The 20,210-nt window shown below is 36.3% G+C and overlaps 1 protein-coding gene across 9 annotated transcripts in view; it reads right to left on the bottom strand.

Annotated features, from left to right (window-relative positions):
* Nucleotides 1-20,210, bottom strand: part of PLEKHA7 (pleckstrin homology domain containing A7) — a 168,740-nt gene that overhangs the window by 129,744 nt on the left and 18,786 nt on the right. The window contains exon 1 of one of the 9 annotated variants that reach the window (XM_052810853.1): nucleotides 6,345-6,459. The exons of 7 other annotated variants lie outside the window; for them this stretch is intronic. In XM_052810853.1, the coding sequence (XP_052666813.1) occupies nucleotides 6,345-6,415 (71 nt within the window). In that variant the 5' untranslated portion in view covers nucleotides 6,416-6,459. One more of the 9 variants, XM_052810854.1, reaches the window with a different exon arrangement.

The raw sequence follows: 20,210 nt of genomic DNA, 5'->3' as shown, positions 1-20,210 counted from the left end.
AAAAGAAAAGTTACTAGGTTTAAAAATCACAGCCTGAAATCGAAGACTCTGCTGCTGGTATGTATATTTGTGTGCATTATTATATAACAACAACAATGTAATAACAGGAGTCCTATATGAATTTACAGCTTTTTGTTCCTCTAAGTAATGTTAGCTTAATTCAAGAAACATGATGAGATCAATTGAGTTATGTGAAAGAACTACCCAGATGTAATTAGAAACCATGACTTCTACCATTTTCAGCAAGGCCCTTCTTCAAACATATAATGAAATATTCATGGCCATATTGTGACAGAAGAGCCTACAACTAACTTAAAAGAATCAAGAGGAATTGCATGACAGCCTGTCAATTAAAAAAGAAAAAAAATCCAATAAAAAGGTGTAGTTGGCAAGACAAACTTTCACTCTCAAATTATTTTTTCTTCTAGTCTTGTCTCTCATTGTTAGAGACTAGCAGAAAATACTAATTTTTACAGAAATGTAACTGTGCAATAAATATAGCGTGAAGAAATTTTTTTCAATTATCAGACAAAAGGTTTCATATGTAGGAGATAATTAGTTAAACAAAAGTTTAAATTAAAAAAAGTTGAAGTTTTAAAAAGCAAGGGAAATAGAACATTCAAAATTAGATCCAAACCATGACCTAACAACTGAAAGTACAGAAATGTAGAAATAATGCATAACATATGTCCGACAGTAAACTGATCAGTAAGCGGGAGGTACCCTAGCGTAAGCCACCATTGTATAATATGGCAATGAAAAAGACAGCATTCAATGCCAGGATACATCATGACAGGTATTTCCAGAAGAGACAAGGAAACATTTTAAGCAGTCTTTAATTGTAAGTGTTTCGGCAAGACTTTATCAAGAATATTATGCACCATTCTAGATAATCCAGATTTAGAAAACATCAAATAGATGCGTGTAAAAAGGACTTCCTGTATCTGGGGAAGAGATCAGGACACATCAAGTACTCTGCCATTTGCAACAAGCTAGGGCACATCTATTTTGTAAAACGTAGCACAAGGCAGAGAAACTTGAGCTAAAGCAAGCCAAACTAGTGTCTGAACCAGACTGACTGAAGATGGAACACTACGAGACATCGGATAGCCCAGGCACATCATCACGCAGACATGACTATACTGCTTTTGGCTGAAAACTAATGCCTCTGACTTGCATTGTGCTACACAGGTGTACAAGCTGGGCCTCATGTTCAATCCACTGCACAGTGTAGACATGCATTAACATGAAGCTTATTCAACCCTTTATTTTGTAGGGTGTAGGACTGCTCTGTTTAAAAACAAACCAACCAACCAGTAATACAAATACCATAGAATGGAAAGTTGCCTTTGTCAAACAACAGGAATGGCAGGAGACCAACAGATACCAGATTGCCACTAGTTAATGCAAGTCAGAACTTAAAACAGAGTTCCCACAATTTCTTTATTTCTAACACAGTTTGGTAGGTACAGGAAAAAGGAAGAAAAAAACCCCAAACAAACATAAAAAACCAGGTGCAGATTAATCAGTCTGTGAGATAATTTAGATGACGTGGTGAAAATTAGAAGACATGATTAATACCTGCTTGCAGACACCAGCCTATTGTCTGCAAAAATTAGAAACAAAAGTTAATTCATATATTTACTAGTATTTCATAACACTGTTCATGCAAAGAATTCATGGCTGTTTGTAACATTGATAAATATTTTGGATTCTACTATACATCTGAAGCCATGAAACTTCTTCAGTTGTGCAAAAACCTACTTGTGAACTTCAAAACTTCTGAATCAAGAATATTCAAAAGAAGTCTTTGATCTGTAGCATACTAGAAGATAATCTGTTACGAGTTTGCCATGCTAAGCTACTATGCAAACTAGGATTTAACTGTACTTTTTTTTTTCTTAAAACTGCCAGTAAGCGAGAGCTAGCAAGCATTGCTGTAGAGCAGAGGTCAGCAAATTCTTAAAACTTCAAGTCACATTTTAGTTTGCTGAAAAAAATACATTACATTATGTAATACTTAAAAACTGTTTAGATTCTGAAAAAAATTGCTTTACATCCACAATAGTCTACTTACACACAAAGCTCTAATTGGGCAATGCATGTTTCTTGGATCACGAGAGTTCAACATCTGTCCAGTTGGATGTCTCAGACAAACAATGATGTCTTCCTCAGCTAGGAAATAACTTTTTTTTTTTTTTCAATTATTTTTAACATACATGCGTTATCTAGTAAAAACTCACCAAGTGCTAATCATCTTCCATCTGTGGTCTCTTCAATCCAGCAAAGAAATCTGACATGAATTCCTGCCTCCATCAATCTGGTTCCAGCACTGGTACTGCAATCTCCTCCTTCCTCCCCTCTAACCATATGAATGACAAGGGCATCATAAGTTGGGTATTTTCTTCTTGCTGGCAAAGTAGGGCCTCAACTATCATACACAATTTCATTAAGAATGTACCTTCTTCTGATATGATCCTAAGTCCAGAATGTCAGGAATCCCAGCTTCCTCTGGAATCACTATATTATCCCAAAAGTATAAAACCCATTTTGTTGCAGTTCAACCCATACAGCCAGGATGCCTGATCTGCTGAGAGAAGGATGTTTTAAAAGCTTCAGATGATCAAACTAAATCTAGAGAAAGGAAGAAATCCCTGCTTCATCCATAAAAGGACAACTAGCAATACCCAAAATCTTGCCCCAAACTAATCTGAGGAAGACTTTGGTGTATAAGCCTTACACTTTTCCAGTGAAGAATCAGAGAGACATAGAAAAGCCTAGACTGGAAGGGGTTTCAGGCAATCCTCTAGTCCAACCTTCTGCTGAAGGCAAGGCCTTAGATTAGATGATCCAGGGTCATCCAAACTGAGTCTTGAATACTTCCAGCAAGGGAGATTCACCCCTCCTCTAGGCAAACCACTCCAGTGTTTAATTGTTCTCACAACAAAGAATCACCTTTCCTGGCTGAGTGATGGCATTTGTCTTCCCAAGTAACCATCACGCGTGATGGAGCCCTGCTTTCCTGGAGATGGCTGAACACTGGCCTGCCAATGGGAAGTGGTGAATGAATTCCTTGTTTTGCTTTGCTTGCACGTGTGGCTTTTGCTTTACCTATTAAACTGTCTTTATCTCAGCCCACGAGTTTTCTCACTTTTACTCTTCCCATCCTCTCCCACATCCCATGGCGGGGGGAGTGAGCAAGTGGCTGTGTGGTGCTTAGTTGCCGGCTGGGGTTAAACTATGACAGAGCCCAGTAAATCTAGAAATTGTTAAGCAATTCTACATAAGTAGTATAGATTACAGGCATTTTCCTATACTCCACAACAAATTATAATAAGGTCCACAAATACGCTATTTTAAAAATAATCTTCTTTTGCATTTTACTCAGAAGATTTTCATAACTCTTAAACATTAACCATTTCCTTTGTGTGTTCTTTTAACTTCCTCCCCAACAAAAATTCAAAATTTGACCTTGTAGAGACTGTAGCTCAACATGAATTTAAATAAAACAAGTGCAATACTTTGGCTTCACTGTTTCTCAACTGCCCCATCCATCTATTCCCCATTTCCATTCCTCTAATTTAATACATATCCTCTTATAAATAAGCAAGCCATCTAAACTGTAGACATAAGTAGTGCAAAAACTTCCATTCAGGCAAATTCCATGAACAAGCAAAGGCTATTTGATGATTTTCTCACAAAGCTGTCATAGTCCTTCACAATGAAGATCAACAGGCACGTAAAACTAACTAGTTGAGCCAAGCACAGTAAAGTCTTGAAGAAGAATTAGAGCAAGACAATTACAGATGCCTGCACCGGCATTTCTAACTTGACTGTAACTTGGCTTGAAGTTTTGCTATAGCATGACTGACAGTAATAGAGTTCTTCAGTAACAGTGGTTTGACTGAAAAAAACAAAACAGTATTTTTAAAGCTTAAATATTTACTTACAAATATTTTAGCTCATACTCAGAAAAGCACAATAAACAACGAAGATTTCAACAAACATCTCTCTTACAGAGCTCTCTACCTTTCTTTGGACACATGCGCAAAAAAAAATCCTATATGCCAAGCATTCACCTTCTATGTTTGTCAAATTTACAAAGTTCCATACTTGTACTATATTATATAAGCAAACTGAGACAGAACAGACGAGCACTTTGTGTACTAATGCAATAAGACGCTAAAATTCAGGCTTGCCTTTAAGGCTGCTGATTTACCATACTTTCTTATAGCCACTCTTCACAACACAGAACTAAAGAGGAAACCAATGCAAAAGCTGACCAAAAGCTATGCTTAATAAGCATTCTAAATTTACTACAAAAGACAGTTTTAAACAACACTAGACTGGAGAGCAGAGCTGCCATTTGGAGAGCTCTTGACAGGCTGGAGAAATATGCTGACAGAAACCTCATGACATTCAACAAAGAATAAGCCCATACAGCAGTAAAGGTTGGAGGCCAACTGGCTAGAAAACAGCTTTGTACAAAGGGACCTATGGGTCCTGGTGAAGAAGTTGAACGCAACTTATTTATTACACAATTTTCATTCTAGATCTTGACATCTCCACTACATTACAAGAGGCAAATGCAGAAAACAAACAACTAAAGACAGAATCTACACCAAGAGATTATTACACACCTTTAAGTTTTCTAGAACAAGCAGTACCAGGAAAGCAGGGGAAAGCAACAGATAGCCCTTGTGTCAAAATCACAAACTAGCGCATCAAAATAACCTGGTTCACTAATAAGGACTGACATGCTCTTGCAGAAAAGCACAGGCTGACAAAAACACTTACAGAAGCCTCAACATACTTTGCCGACTAGAAGTTCCTTGTCCCCATCACCTCGAAACAGGACTGACAAAAATCAGTTTCAACAAGGTTCAGCTTCTGTGTTTTCCCAAAAGACCCTCCTCACACGCAGATCTCCTTTGGTACTTCGGCTGCACTATCCAGAAGGCACATTTCTGTTAGTTTCAAGAAGCTGAGTGTTCCCATTCAGAATAAAGATGAAGCTTTAACAAAGACAGAAACACAAAAGTAAAATTACACTATTGATGCTTATTGCCTATCTGAGAGAGGTACAAACATTGAGCTCTTTGAAGTATGAAGATTTAGAAGTTATTTCTACTTTTAAAATATGTTATGTTCCACTAAAACAGGCTTGGATAAGAATTTTTTAAATTACATTTTATTTCAGTATTGCTGTTCTCCTAATATCTCAGAAATACTCATGAACCCTAGATATAACCACACACCATTGTATTCTACAGATTCATCCAAGAAATTTTCTTGGCTTAAACCTGTATTCTTTAAAACATACTTTTAGTCACCGATTTTTATACTCTTCCTGACTGCCATTTCTGAAGATAGATTTTGTCTAAATTTGATTATCTTGTTTACTTCTGTAATTTTATTCAATTCTTGCTGAACTATTTTTGTGATATTGAAAATTCTAGCCCCTCATCAAAACAGAGACACCTAAAATGACAGTCATCTTGCATTAATTACAATCTGATATTTCCAGTGAGGAAGAAATGCAGAGAATAGAGTGCGTGACAGGCAGATCTTTAGGAAATCCATCAGTCCTATAAAAAATTTTTACTTTTACATTAGACAGTATTCTATTATTTAGAAATCCTCACAACTGATACACGGGAGCTTAAATGCATAATTATCTCTCACTGATTACATGCCATAATCACCACCACATTCTACCCATATAGTTTCTTTCTGGAGACAGAGAGTTACTGTTACCAACTGCTCCCCTCCCAAAACCACAAAAATGTACACACTTTGTCAAATACAACTCTTAGGCCTTAACATATATGTGGGTAAGGTTTGTTACAAAAAAACAAGAACAAAAAATCCCCAACTAACAACAAAACAAAGCAACAAAAACCAACTCTCGATTCCTATGCTTTGTTGGATTTCATTAAGAAATAGAAGTAGGACAACATCCAAATTCACCACGTCAAGTTAGACATATGAGTTTGGTTTGCCATCTGTGGAAACTACATTGCAGCTAGTCAATACCACAAAGATCAATAAACTCAGTAACAGGCTTCCTTCCTAGACCTTTGCAAATAACACCATATTAGCATAAAAAGCAGACAGTAGAAGACTGCAGATTAGCTGCAGCTTTCAATTTGACTACATAAACTTGAAGAACAATAAACAATTCATCTCACTTACTCAAATGAACCATTTGAGCTCACCAGGAACTATATACGGTCAGGTAACCTTTCTGCTTTCTGGGATACATAGAAGCGTGCCTCCTGTAATTCGGTTTAAGCCACAAATACTTTCAGAACACTCTCCAGCAGCACAATCCCATTCTCTACCTTGGCAATAAATGTCCTCTGTTGAACTGTAGGAAAGGCAGGCCTTCTTGCAGGAAGGGCTTCCATTGCATACATCTTTACAATTAAGCTGGTCTTTCTCGAAGCTGTTAAGCAACACATTTTGTTAAATGTCATACCAAGTGCATTCCATGAGATGGAATGTACGTGGTGTCCCTGCAGAAACCACATCCTCCCACCACAGCTGGAGATTTCAATGTTTCTTTGTATTTCTTGTTTGGAAAAAAGAATAAAAATATCCAATTTTTTGCAAAAGTAACTCTCCATGCACCAAAACAATGGCCTGGTATTTTGCAAAGTTCTTGAAAAGAAAATTTACTCAGTTTCCCTATCTCAAAGGGTAGCAAAACAAACTAAGTGCCAAGCACCATCACATCTCCCCAGGAAAGTCTATGTATGATAAATATGTATCAGAATATATCAGTGATCTAGCCCAGGTGTCTGCATACCCTTATATAACACTCAGACTCCATAAATGATACTTTAAAGCCTAAACTATGTTAAAAGCATGCATATCTGTATTCAAAACTCCACAAGACATTCATTGCCTATAAGCATTTGTAAAGTGCCCATTTTTTAAAACAAAAGCTTAATGCTCTTCCAATAAAGCTTAAATATAGATACTGTTTAGCAAATCGTTGATTTTTCCTATCTCTGTCAAAGGATTTTTGGCATAGTAACTTCATTTCAAAGTTCACATGAAGTCCAAGGTAAGCTTTCACAGGCAAATCTATTCAATTTTAATTACACATTGTTTTTATTTAACTGGAGATGTTTTAGTTCTGCTCAGTGATATGACAGGCATACAAAGCAAAGGTTAGCTAAGAGGTATTTAAGAAAATGAATGTAAAAAAAAAAGGAAAATAAAATTAATTACTTCAGATGGGAAGTGTATAAACCAAACTCTTTAAGGACAACTGCCAAATTTCAAGGAATATCTAGTCTCTTGGGAGGTCTAAATCTCTAAAACATGCTCTACTTAATTCTCATCTGCTGTGCAGTTTCACTGAATGTATAATTTTCTAAAGAGCTTAAGTCCAACTAAGATCCCATTACTACTGAAAGGAACAGTCCCACCTCCTGCCTTCCCAATGTTTTCTCCGCACCAGTGCTCGTGACTGTGCAGCCATGCAGCAAAGTGAAGGGCAAGTTATTCAGTCGAAATCAGTCTCCCATAGGATGCATTTTTCAGCTAGATCAAAGTAGTGAGCTGGAGCATCAGGCTGCTAAAGAAGTGTTCCAAGACAGGTCAGGAAAGATACAGTGGAAATGTTAGCATCCCTTTCACTGACAGCTCACTCTTAGATTAATTTAAGCCCCTTATGAAACTTATTAGCTAGTCAGTTTGTGTTCTTCTCATCCACAGCAATCAGGATAAGACTTCACACCTTTTTCTCCTAAGGAAAGTGAAGAAGTTGAATTAATTGGCCTCTAACTCAGCCATGCAGTAATCCAAAGCTCACCAAAATCAGCAAGCTTCAGATTAGACCTTTAATGACCCAGAGTTCTGAAAGCACATAATTTACTTTTCTTGTCCTTTATTTCTACAGAAATGCTCAGAAACAGGTGCATGCTAATTCCTTCGACTCTTCCACTCCCACACACTGGATGTAAGTAGCCCATTGACTGGTGGCAACAGCTACTTCAACCAAGAACATAATACCCCCCTAATAAAAACAGTAACCTAAGAAAGAAATTCCTTCCAAGTTTTAAGAAGCAACAAGAAACTTTTCAGGGCACCAGTTAAAACTTCTCAGAATAAACAACGCATAGGCCTATGATAGTGTGAGGGGAGTGGACTTGGAAATAGTACCAAACAGAAGACAAAAGTACAAAACTACCCAAGGTCTGCTGTTTTCAAAAGTCTTGGTTCTTCTCCCTGTACATTTTATAACCTGTAAAAGGTAAACAAAGACACCTATTGCAGTGAAGGAAAAAGTGGAGAAGAGTTTTTTAATAATACAACTTGCAAAATAGATACTGCAGTACCCTTAATGCTTTATTCATGGATTTGCAAACTTTAATCACTCTAGTTCTTTGTCTTTCACTTAGATACTCTTGCTGACAGTTGTTAGCTGTTCAGAATTTGAAAGCTCACAACAGCTATTCTCATTTGTGACAAGCAAAACTAGGGACTTTGTTGAACAGCTTAATTGTATACAGGCAGAATACATTTTAGAGTCAAACTGAGCACTGAAAAACAGCAAGGTATCTGAATCTGTGTTCAGACTCTATTTAGAATCAAAACTTTGATTAATCCCAGAGAGTATCTCAACTAAATAAGAAAAACCCAGGAAATGTTACAACACAGAAGCAACTATCCACTTTGAAATTATAACATGAATTTTAAAAAAGACAACACTACTGTTTTCTTTTATAAATTCTTGTTATTTCATCAGTCCCAGACTAGTAGAAAGCTGAAAACACTGTCTAACAAGGAGAAAGTTCTCCTCTTTAGACCCAAATCGACAAGCCCAGAAATTGACAGGTAGGTATTAATTTTAGGATCTTTACTGAAAGCATTTAAGAAAAGTTCTTTACCCAGAACAGCTACAGAGGTAAGCGACTTTTCTAGTCCTGTACTGAAAGACCTACCCATCAACCAGATTCCGCCTGCATAACAAGTTGGTAGAAAGCAACTGCACAGTAAGTTTCCACATAAGACATGGTGTGGGATTTATTCTTGTATCTCTAAACATCAATAGCTGTGCTAGTCATTGCATTGCAGTCCACTGCATTTCACAGTGGAAAGAAAGGGAATTTTAGCAAACAATTCATCTGACCTTTTTTAGATGTCAACTTTAAGATAGATGAAGTTGCCCAAGAAATATCTTTCTTCTGCTACCTATAAATGAACCTGAAAGTGACTTTCTCAGGTGTCATCTGTTACAGATATCTACAGCTGGACAAAAATTAAATCTGTGTATGATTTCTAGCTAATAGCTTCAAGACCATAACAAGTACACAAGACATGCACTAAAGTACCAAAGAAAAGCCATGGGTGAGCATATCACATCACAGATTTTGTTGAGCTTGCTAACTGGGCAATCATAAAATAACCCGAGTACCTGCAAGACCAGGGATGGTTTGACGGATGGCATAGCTTTCAGAATAGAGACATTTTGCTTTACACGCTTACCCTTTTGGCAGCTGAGATCTCATGGTCCTATCAGGATACACGGCTTCTGGACACCCTTAGCACAATCTCTCTCTCCCCTCTTACAGGGTAAGAAAGCCCGTAAGAATAGTAAGAACATGTTTTCAGCATTCTTGGTAAAGACATCTCTAGAAACTACCCACTGTAAAAATGTAGAGCAGTCCTAGAACACAATTTTAGTGGGTAACATTGCATAAGGAATGAAAGACGCTAAAAGGCAGAACCAAAATGATACTTCTACTAAAGTAACATTCAACAATTAAGAAGCACGGTTAAAAGTGATCCTACCTCATTCTTCAGGAACACTTTGCTTTTTTGTGTTAAACAAACTGCAGTACAATTAAAAAGCATTTAAAAGTTAAGACACCTGTATTTATGAACTCTAGTGTAAAAATATGTCTCTAAACGTAAAACTTGGTAATGGATAGGACAAAAAAATAAATTTGGGATTAATCTTTTATATATGTACATATGTATACCTGTATTTATATACTTATTATATATATTTTTATATATAAGTATTCTGCCAATTCTTCTGTTTATTCTCAGACTGTACTGAAAAGATTTATAAGCTAAAATATTAATTACTGCAGTAATTTATTAAATCAATAGCTATTGTTCCTCAGCCAGTATCAGCATACTGTTGAATACCCTCAAATCACACAGTATTTATTCTGATACACATACAACTATGCAACATTCACTGAATACCTGGAACTTTCTCTCTCTCTCATAAAACTTGCATATATAGTACAAAAAATTTAAAATTAAATATATATGCATAAATACATATATTCAATGCTGTTCAGGAAGTGCTATGGTAGCATATTTTGCAACAAAAAATATGATGGGGAAGAGGTTTATAGAAATAGGGATACAGCTATACTGAAGAGAATAACTTTTAGATTACAGCTTTCAGGATCAGATTATGTTAGGAATATCCAAGAACATAAAGGAAGTGGACACCATTAGAACTAATCTATGCCAAATCTGAAAACTCATTTAAATGGTTAAATTGGCATCACAAGAAAGTCTAGCCAAGGAGCATTTATCCTTTTTCTAAGGCAGGACTGCAGCTTATGCTAGATCAGCAGGGAGTACAGTAGTCATGTATAGCAGGACTCCAATTTGGAAAGGATTTACAAAAGGAAGGCATTAGACATTGTGTAACTTCCAAATACACATGGGGGGGAGAGTACACTGAATTATAATTTGACTATTTGATTCTATCTGTAACAAAGTCACCTAGAATATTTAAAGGAGCTGGTCCAAACTTCAAAGTTAAAAAAAAAAAAGAAAAAAAAAAAGAAAAGCATTTAGTCACCACACTGAAGGAAAAAAATGAGTAAACATAACTAGGTTGGAATGACATTGTTTAAAACATTAATCAAAAAATTTGGGGGTAAGAGGGAGAAGAGGAATCCGAAGGTAGTAAGAGAGAGGGGAAAAAACCAACATGAAACAAATAGAGAATAACAAATACTCTGCCTGATAAATAAATCTTACCCTATATACCTCCCACTTTCACTTTATTTTTCCAACAAAGATGCATAGAAAAATATAACAAGTATGAATAAAAACTGCCCAAAGCTTAGTTAAAAAATAGAAGAACATTGTTTTAAAGACAATTCCCCAAATATCTTTCTGTCCCTTATTCCACTTATTACGGACCTTTACAAAAATCCAGAACTACACAGACAGCCACAGGCTTTGCTACAATTTCCACGTAGCCTGAAAGCTTAACTCTTTATCAAAGTGTTCGGCTGTGTTAAAGTATGATATTTTCTATATAGACAGAAATTATGTTTCCTTTATAAAAATATCCTGTTTTAAAATGCAGAACTGTGACAGCCAAGCTTTCCCAGTTTTAATATATTCCCTAGCATACTTGAGAAAAGTTAAACTGCAGGAGAAATCCATGTCCAGAATGTAACAACATACAAAAATGATCCTGTAACAAGCCCAGGTTTCATGAGAGTATAACTACACTAATTTTCAAGACATTTAGGTTTTTCTGTAGACTCATTTGAGTGACCCATTATTTAGCATTCCTCGTTTTCCATCTATTAAAATTTCACTTATGAATACTTCTCACAACCATCAGCACACTCAGCTTACTTGAAAGGCTATTGTTAAAAGCTCATATAAAAGCAAAAGATAGAGAGAGACACTGTGGGTTTACCTCAGAGAACAAAAACAGTTTCTGGAAAAAGTCAAGCCGTGAGATTTAAAGATGACAGAATAAAGCCTTTAATTATAATTCAGCAGATCATCTAAGTATGCTAGTTTATTAGTGTGCAAGTAAACATTTGATTCTTTAAAGTCTTCCTCTACTTCCCACACAATTTTTGCCTCGTATCTTTACATGCATTTGCTAATACTCACTATTTATGGGTAATTTGGTAGAAAACCCATCACGATGGATGACGCACATTCTGGCAAAACTTCATATGCAGGGACAACTCACTGGAGTGAAGGGTGGTGAGATCTCAAAAGTATAGTTTGAAATTCAATACCTTACTTACAAGCAAGACATGAGGTTCTCAAGCTGCCAACTTTGACTTTTAGTTAGAGATGAGCACTTCAGCCATCATTTTAGGAGAGCAATGGGCACAACCGTAACTACAGAATCAAAAGTAAGAAATGCTATAAAACATCCTACTCCTTTACATTGTAACATTTTCCTGTGTGTTTCCTTCTAAACGTAGTCCCAGTCTGATACCTTTTGTGTCTTTGCTACATTCTCAGCTTTCTTGTCCTGGCGAGCTACTCAATGCTGGCCACTGAGGTCCAGCACTTTCCAACACAGATCAGACCACTGTTTACACATTCCTACATTTCTTCTGCGTGGCTGCTGAATACAGTATCTCCACTACTTTTTCAGCTGATTACAACTCAGATAACTGAATGGAACTTATGAGGCACACATAATGAGAGTTAATTATATTCACATGATGCAACTGAATTTATGGTCACACAAAATCTCAGCTACTGTAACAATTACACAGACCTAGCAAATCCTCACGCACAAAGCAACAAGCATACCACAACGACATTAAAAGAGGTAAGACAGGGCAAACATGCACATCAGTACTACCGTAAGACGTACTAATCTAAACCATGGCAAGATGGTTTACCTAAGTCTTCTACATAAAATTAAATGCAAGTATACAAAACCAAGGTACCATCTTTCTACAAAGTTTTAGACTAGGATCTAATTACCTAAGAAACATATATGGTTATTACATTCTTCAGAAATAAACACCAATAACTATTTTCTTACCTTGAGTAGTTCAGCTACATAAATTTGATCTTTTTAAGTATAGAGAGAAGCCCAACTCTAGCAAAATTCAAAAGTGGGAACACACAATCTATCACCTAATTTCATTATCTAGCTTAAAAACAAAAGGCCTAAACAAATGCCTCAAAATGGATGATAAGTTTGAACATTAACAGTTAAAGAAATTTCATTTTCTAAAAAGGTACTCTCAAGGTCACCGGCTGAATCATCACCAAATAATATTTATATTCATTAACCAATCTGGACATCAACTGTTACATTTCAAGATATCCCCTCCCATAATAACCATGAGGGAAACAGGCCAGTAAACACAACTGCCCACATCTATAACAGTGTATATAGCTAGTGTATAGACAGTACAGTCACCTTATTTTGTGCCAAATATAATAAACGGTGTGGAGGTAAGTAGAAAAAAAACCTAAATACATGTGCTAAGTTAATAGGAAAAACAACTTTTATTCATTTTAACAACTTCATTATTCTCCTATTTATTAAATATTTGTTAGGAGAGACTTTATAAACAAGCAAAGCTTTGATATATATGGTGTTATTAATTGTTCTGGGTTTGTTCCATTACTTTAAGTGCAGAAATTGCAAGCCATTCATATATTTAAGGAATACACACAAAGATATTTAGTTCCAGTCAAACAGATACTTTCTCCAGGTTAATAAAACTGTTCTCCCTTTCTTCCTTTTTTCCAAAAACCTGGAATGTCACACATAGAGGATTTTACAAAAGTGTGATGCCTACGGTGAGGTACTGTACTCTCTACACCAAATAATTCTGTCTGCGACAGAATGGCAGCACATGACATATTCAAAAGCACTGCAAGTAAGAACATGTGCATCATGGCCAAATTAACATTCCCAGGATTTGGCCCTGGCTTTAAACCACAAAGCAGACATGCTCTAGTTATATCCTGTAATGCTATATTGTTTGTTTTGATCACTACCATATTTTTTCCACACCAAGTAATACAGTAATCAAAGTGGGGACTAATGTTTACTCATTTATAGACCAGTATACAGCTGAGTAATCTCCTAACAATTTCTTGGAAAAGCTCATGTCCAAACATTATATGTTTAGGAACAGTCACTCACATTCTGTACACATCCCTCCACTAATTCTTTCCCTCTCCTGTTATGAATTGCAAAAAGTAAAAATTTCTTGGGCAGCACATAAACACACCATTCACTGTTCTAATAGTTCAAAAACATAAAAAACATGTATGATTTAAAATGTTTCAAACAAGTGTTTTTCTAAAGAAGTTACAGTGTTAAATTAGAAAACTATTATGAAAAATATCCAGCCTATGAAGTACAGTCTAGTCAATCAATCATCTTAGCTGAAGATATTATTTTCCAAAGCCATTCTGAAGGCACCTGAAGTTATTCTGAAGTTAAACATCATGAAAAGTGCCATTTACATTACACATGTGAACAAAAGCAATCATTGTCTTGTCTCAATAAGGCTGACTGCAAATACTTTACACTACAACAGGCCCTTTATTGTACTATCCAAGAGCTTTACCAATTTGAAGTAACACTGAAGTTTTAACGGAACTTCCCTGGAATCTACTGCTTGGTTTGTTGGATAGGTCTCCACTGGAAATATTTACTGTACTAGCAGCATCTTTGTAAAACCTTACCATCCAAAACATGTCTTCTAACAAGACATTTAATGCTTATTTTCCACAAATGCTTATTTTCCACAAATCCAGCAGGGTTTTTTCTTCACATTGTTTTTTCCTCACAAGTTCTCTAGTTCCATGCTGATGCAAACGTTAAGTTCTGTCATTTCTACATATGCATGTGTGGGAAGAGGGAGGGTATGTTTGTTTTTAAATACAGCTAGCACAACTTGTAATACTTCCCAGACTCCAGATTTAGAGCAGAAAGGTTTCTGAAAAGTGTTTTATTGGCAGTATGAGTTCCAAGTCATGTATGTATCTGCAGGCAAGTGCATCTGTTGCATAGGTGTATATCTTTGGACTTCTACCAGCTTCCCCTGCAGTTTAACACCAATTTCTAGCAGAATTTATAGAGGAAAACAACAGACATTCCACGAGTAATCCAAGCCAAGCCTCAATTAAGACTTTCAAAACAATAATTACTTGGTGCCAATTACGACAGTACTTCTTATATGAACATGCTTTAAGAATCCAAGAAGGGCTAGCCAAAGACTGCAAATACTTAGCCTTTATACATTCAACAGAGTCTCTCTAAAAGCATGTATAAACCCAAATCTCCAGCAGCTTTCTACATTTTTGATTGTAACCCCTAATACTGTGAAAAGAATAGAGCTTTAGTTTGGAACTAGTTATTTTTGCATTTCTATGCAAAAACAAGCTAAAAATGTTTAAAAATAGAATTAGGTAAACTGTTTTTACTTGCTATACTAGTGTTAATAAATTCTTTCTAATGACTAAAAAACTGTTCCTTAAGGGTAAACAATAGTTATTACCAGCACATGCACTTTCTCATTGCAAAAAGATTAAAATTCTGTAACAGCCTCAGAAGGAAGTTGTTAGAAGACGCAGGAACACTGCAGAATTCAGTTAAAAAAAAAAAAGTTAAGGTTATCCTTTTTGTCAGCATGTATTCAGTTTACTGCTTCCCCTTTCAAAGCACATGCATTACAACAATGTTTTCATGAACTTTTTGTTTGTTTGTTTTTAAAAAAGCCAATAAAGTAGATTTTCTTTTAAAGGGGGAAAAAAAAAACCAACAACAAAACAACCACCAAACCAAGCAATGAAGTAATCTGATTATTGGCAAGCAAGCCACAAAAACAGGCACATCATATACAAAAGCACATAAATTTCAGGAAAAATATACAGCACAAATAAAAAAAATCCCAATATAAAGCGACATCAGCAGAAGAATTAATGTTTTTCATAATGAACCATGCCAAATCTAACTGAATAGCATTATTAAAAATAAGCATCCACATTATTTAACTGATGTACAAAAATTATTGGTGCCACCATACCCCTCCACATGAAGTATTCAGAAGGTTTCAACCATCCTTTGAATAATCCTGCAGAGATGCTGCAGAACCAAATGACAAAAACACAGTTGTCTGTTTTCCCAATGCAGAGCATACCGCTGACTTTTAAAGGAGCAATTTCAGTACAATTTTGATTTATGAATTGGATTATCTTACAATGTTAACAAAACAGCAAAAAATGCTAGTGACTAAAGTGAATAAAGCTAAAGGTATTTCCATAACTTAAGTTTTTATGGACAGACACCTGATATTATCTTTGAAGATAATAATGCATAGGTTGGTTATTAAATAAGTTAATTTTTTATTTTAAATGTGAATTTGGTGGAGCAAAAATTACATTAAAACAATCTGGCCAAATTTTGCTGTAGATAGAATTTTTGTTTCAACTTTCCAAATTCTCAATGTTATTTTTCTAGTGTTTGTTAATGTCTTCATCCTAAGTTTAGCCCACCAACCTAAGAGCATGAGCAATGGTTTGCAAGGTTTAAATTGCCACATTTTAATAAACAAACAAACTAACTAACTAAATCCTACCACAATTATGTTTTGTGTTCAGTGAGATCGGAAAGCCCCTGAAGATTAGTTGAGCTAGCATAACAAACCGAACCTGCCAGAACAATTCATCTGGCTTATATGCTGTTCCTTGCAGCCATATTTCCTGAGGAATGCTCAAAACCAGATGTATTTCAACTTCAATAAACTCTTCTGGCATTCTGCTCCTGCAACTCTCTTTTATAAGTAAAGAGCCCCCTTATCACATAACAGGTTTGGGAATCAAGATAAACAACTGAAGTGCATGAATGAATCCTCTCACCTGAGAAGAGTACACGCTGGAGGACGCCTCTGTGTTATTAAGAGGATATGCACTCACAAGCACACGCACATCCCAAGCACATGATAAAGCAATCTCATGCAGATATCCTCATGCACAAGGAGGAAGCGACAGGCATAGGTCTTCCAGGGCTTACTGAAAGAAACTGTGGCTCATCCCACTACAAAGGGTAGGTGGGCATCTCTGAACTAAATGGCAAGTCAAACTTACTATGCACATTTTTTTCTCCCATTTACAGTATTACTCATCTTCAGTGATAAAATGCAAACTCTGTTAAATGTTAGCATGACACTATCTTGCATTATTTAAAGTACTTCATGTTGCTGTATTTATAGTACATTTCCTCTAGTTTTATTAGTCTTGTATTCCCTGTAAGCAGAACTAAAGGATACACTGTTCTTATGATCACAATCTTCCAGACTGAACCACACTATTTTAAGTTACTCATCCTAAAAGGAAAACAGTTCTAGCACCATATTTTCTTCAATGTCCAACTTAATTCCTTGTAATCAATACTAGGCAGATCATTTAAACAAACTTCACCAGGCACAAAATTCTGAATCTAACACAATTCTACTTTGAATTCTCAGGCTTCATGTAATGACAAAAATCATTCAACAATTCCATGATAACTAGCAAAACAAAGATCTCAAACTGTTCTTTTTTGGTTATGAAACTAAGGAGCTTGGAGAAAAAATGCATCATTTCAATTCTATTTTTCAAGATTAATTCATCCAAAGTGAGACACTTAAAAGCACATTTATTCCTTAATAGTTGCAGAGTTGGCACCAAAATTGCCCTCTTGTGGCACAGCAGAACCCTGCAGAGCCTGCCCTTGGTTCTTTCAACTTAAATTTTAAAAGAAGAATGTATTACTCAGGGCTTATTTTGAAACTAAAATGAGATAGGAAAGTGCATAATAAGCTAAACTAAAACTGCAGACATTGTTCAGAGTTTGAGTGAATATTTGCACCCAGTTTCTCTATGTGGTTCTTTCATTTTCCTTTTTTTGAGTGTTAGTGTAAGTAGTGAGAACATTTGGTCCCTCCTGTAAATCTAAGCATAATCAAATTCCTGGGGAAAGCTGTTCTGGGAACAGAACACTGTGACTTTGGCAGATTCCTGAAAGGGAAATCTTCATGCTGTTTGAAATCTATTGTTAAAGAATATGTGTAAAAACAATTTCACTGGGAAAGTATCCATGCACTTTGACATCTTCAAGAATAGGCAACAACTTGCAAGACTGCCTCACTCTCATCGCCACAGACTGCTAATTCTCAGAGGTGTACCACTGAACATAAGAGGAACAATCAACAGACAACTACAATCAACAGACAACTACCCAGCAGATTTGTTCTCCCATGGAGCAAAGCTAGCACACTACAAATTTTTCTGTTAGTAGAAATGTGACTCTGACGGCTTTGATTCCCTTATTTGAAAGCAGCATCTTTCACACAGGTTTTATTTTTGCTGCTTTTTAACTCTTAGTCTGCCAAAATGACATTAACGTAGCGTTTCATTTGCAAGCAAACCAAAAAAACCCACTCGGAAAGCCTTTCAACTGAAGCCAAACCTCAACAGGCGCTGAAATCCTGATGCCCAGCGAGAGTAGGGGAGTCTCCCATCTTGCATCTACAATACAGCACAGTTAAGAGCACATTCTTTAACACATCACTCTTGTTTGCGTTTTCCCAACCGATGGCAATTCGGACTGCTTGGAAACCTGCCAGATTATTCATGAGGATAGTCACTAACAGCTTGTTTCCCTAGTCCTGCTCCTGTGTAAACAGTCTGCTGTGAAAGGTGTTCTTCTGTTTTTTCCAAACACAGCTCAAGTAGGAAACAATTGTTTGTAAGCACAGGAATACCATATTTCAGCTGCTAGTTAATCTGCAACAACCCAGAGCATGGTCATATTTCACTCACGTGTGCTCATTACAAGCACTCGGACAGAGCATATGCAGTACTGCGCAGTGGAACAGATGAGCAAATAGATAAGTTTGAAAGTGTTAAGTCTGAGATAAAAAAACCACAATTTGGTCAAACAGGAAAATATTCCACCAGTATTTTTAACTCAGTGCAATAATCAAAAACAAGAAAAAAAACCCAGACAACACTTTCACAACCTATTATAAACCCTCAATCAAGCCCAAAATTTCAGTTGGAATATTCAGACAACCTTAGAAAATAACAAAACATTTTAATGATTTGAGTATCTGAAACTTTCTCTTTTCAAACAGAAACCATCCATGTTTGGTTTATACAAATGCATTTTTAAAGTTTTCAATTGAAGTTTGAAGTTCCAAGAAAATTTTTTTAAATACTTGTTATAAAATCAATCTTTTAAAATAAAGTTATCATTTAATCCTTAGTGAAATCACTGTCATTTCATCTGCATGAGCACAGATGTAAAGTTAAAAAAAAAAAAAAATCCTTTTTGACAAGTGTCACTGAGCTTTTTCTCAAAACTTGGTTTGTATGTAGCTGAGATGCAAGTCCTCCTGTGAAGTCAGATGCATGCGCTATGGGCTTATTTGTATCCCATATTTCTGTAGCAGTCTGGGCTCTTCAGATGACAACACTTTACACAATGGTCATGGAAACACACACATCGCTGACACTGGACATACAAGCAGATTGCTCAGGACAAAGCCCTGTTAGCCATGCCGCAAAGCTACTCAGACAGTTCAGAAACCACACAGGATTATGACAAGATTGTTTACCAACCCAGCATGACAACATGGGAAATCAGTAGGATATGAGATAATTTTGATCATTTTGCTCATGCAGCAATTCCAGTAAAGATTCTCAAACAGAAGAGAATCAAGAGTCATTAAGCTACATTTTTCCAGGTGTAACAGTCCAACAGCCCATTTCTTTCTAAGTACAACCAAGTTTTTCATCCCTTTTGAAACCAATAAATCAGTATTTCCTTTCAGAGTTGTCCTAGCTTGTGTCTACTTTCTACATCCTGGTCTTGCTACCTGAAAGGAAAAGTTAACTATCAGACACTGAGTAAAACCAAGCCGTAGAAAGATCTACAAAACCAGTTACCTGGTAAAGATCCCAACCTATCAAAGCTGCAGTTTGTCATACAGTTGCATGTAGTTCTCCTCCAGTGCCTGGAGAATATAATAGAAACATATATGTTTGTACACACCCATATTAAAAGGAGCGGTATGGGTTGGGGAAGAAGAGAAAAAGAAATCACCAAGTTTCCTTATTACCTGAGAATAGCTATTAAGCCACACCTAAGACTGGAAGACAGAAGTCTCCAATCAGCAGTATGCAGCCTTGTGAGGCTTCCTCTTCAACCAGCCTTCCTCAGGTATATCATAACAAAAATTCCTCTCCATAATTTAGCCCAGAACGCTAACCTGTGCTGTCCCAGGATGTCTGCAGCTCTCTCAGCCTCTCTCTTTGTCTTCTGATCCTGGAAAGAAATTCTCAGTCTCTGTACCCACCCATCTTGACTCAGCAAGTCTTTGCTCCACCAGCCTACCCATTCAGGCAGACAGCACCATTTCCCAACCTCTACAGGAAATAAC

The sequence above is a fragment of the Harpia harpyja genome, chromosome 16, assembly GCF_026419915.1.
Source record: "Harpia harpyja isolate bHarHar1 chromosome 16, bHarHar1 primary haplotype, whole genome shotgun sequence".
Taxonomy (NCBI): Eukaryota; Metazoa; Chordata; class Aves; order Accipitriformes; family Accipitridae; genus Harpia; species Harpia harpyja.
Note: the sequence above shows the minus strand (reverse complement) of the source record. Positions and strands in the feature narration are given on the sequence as shown.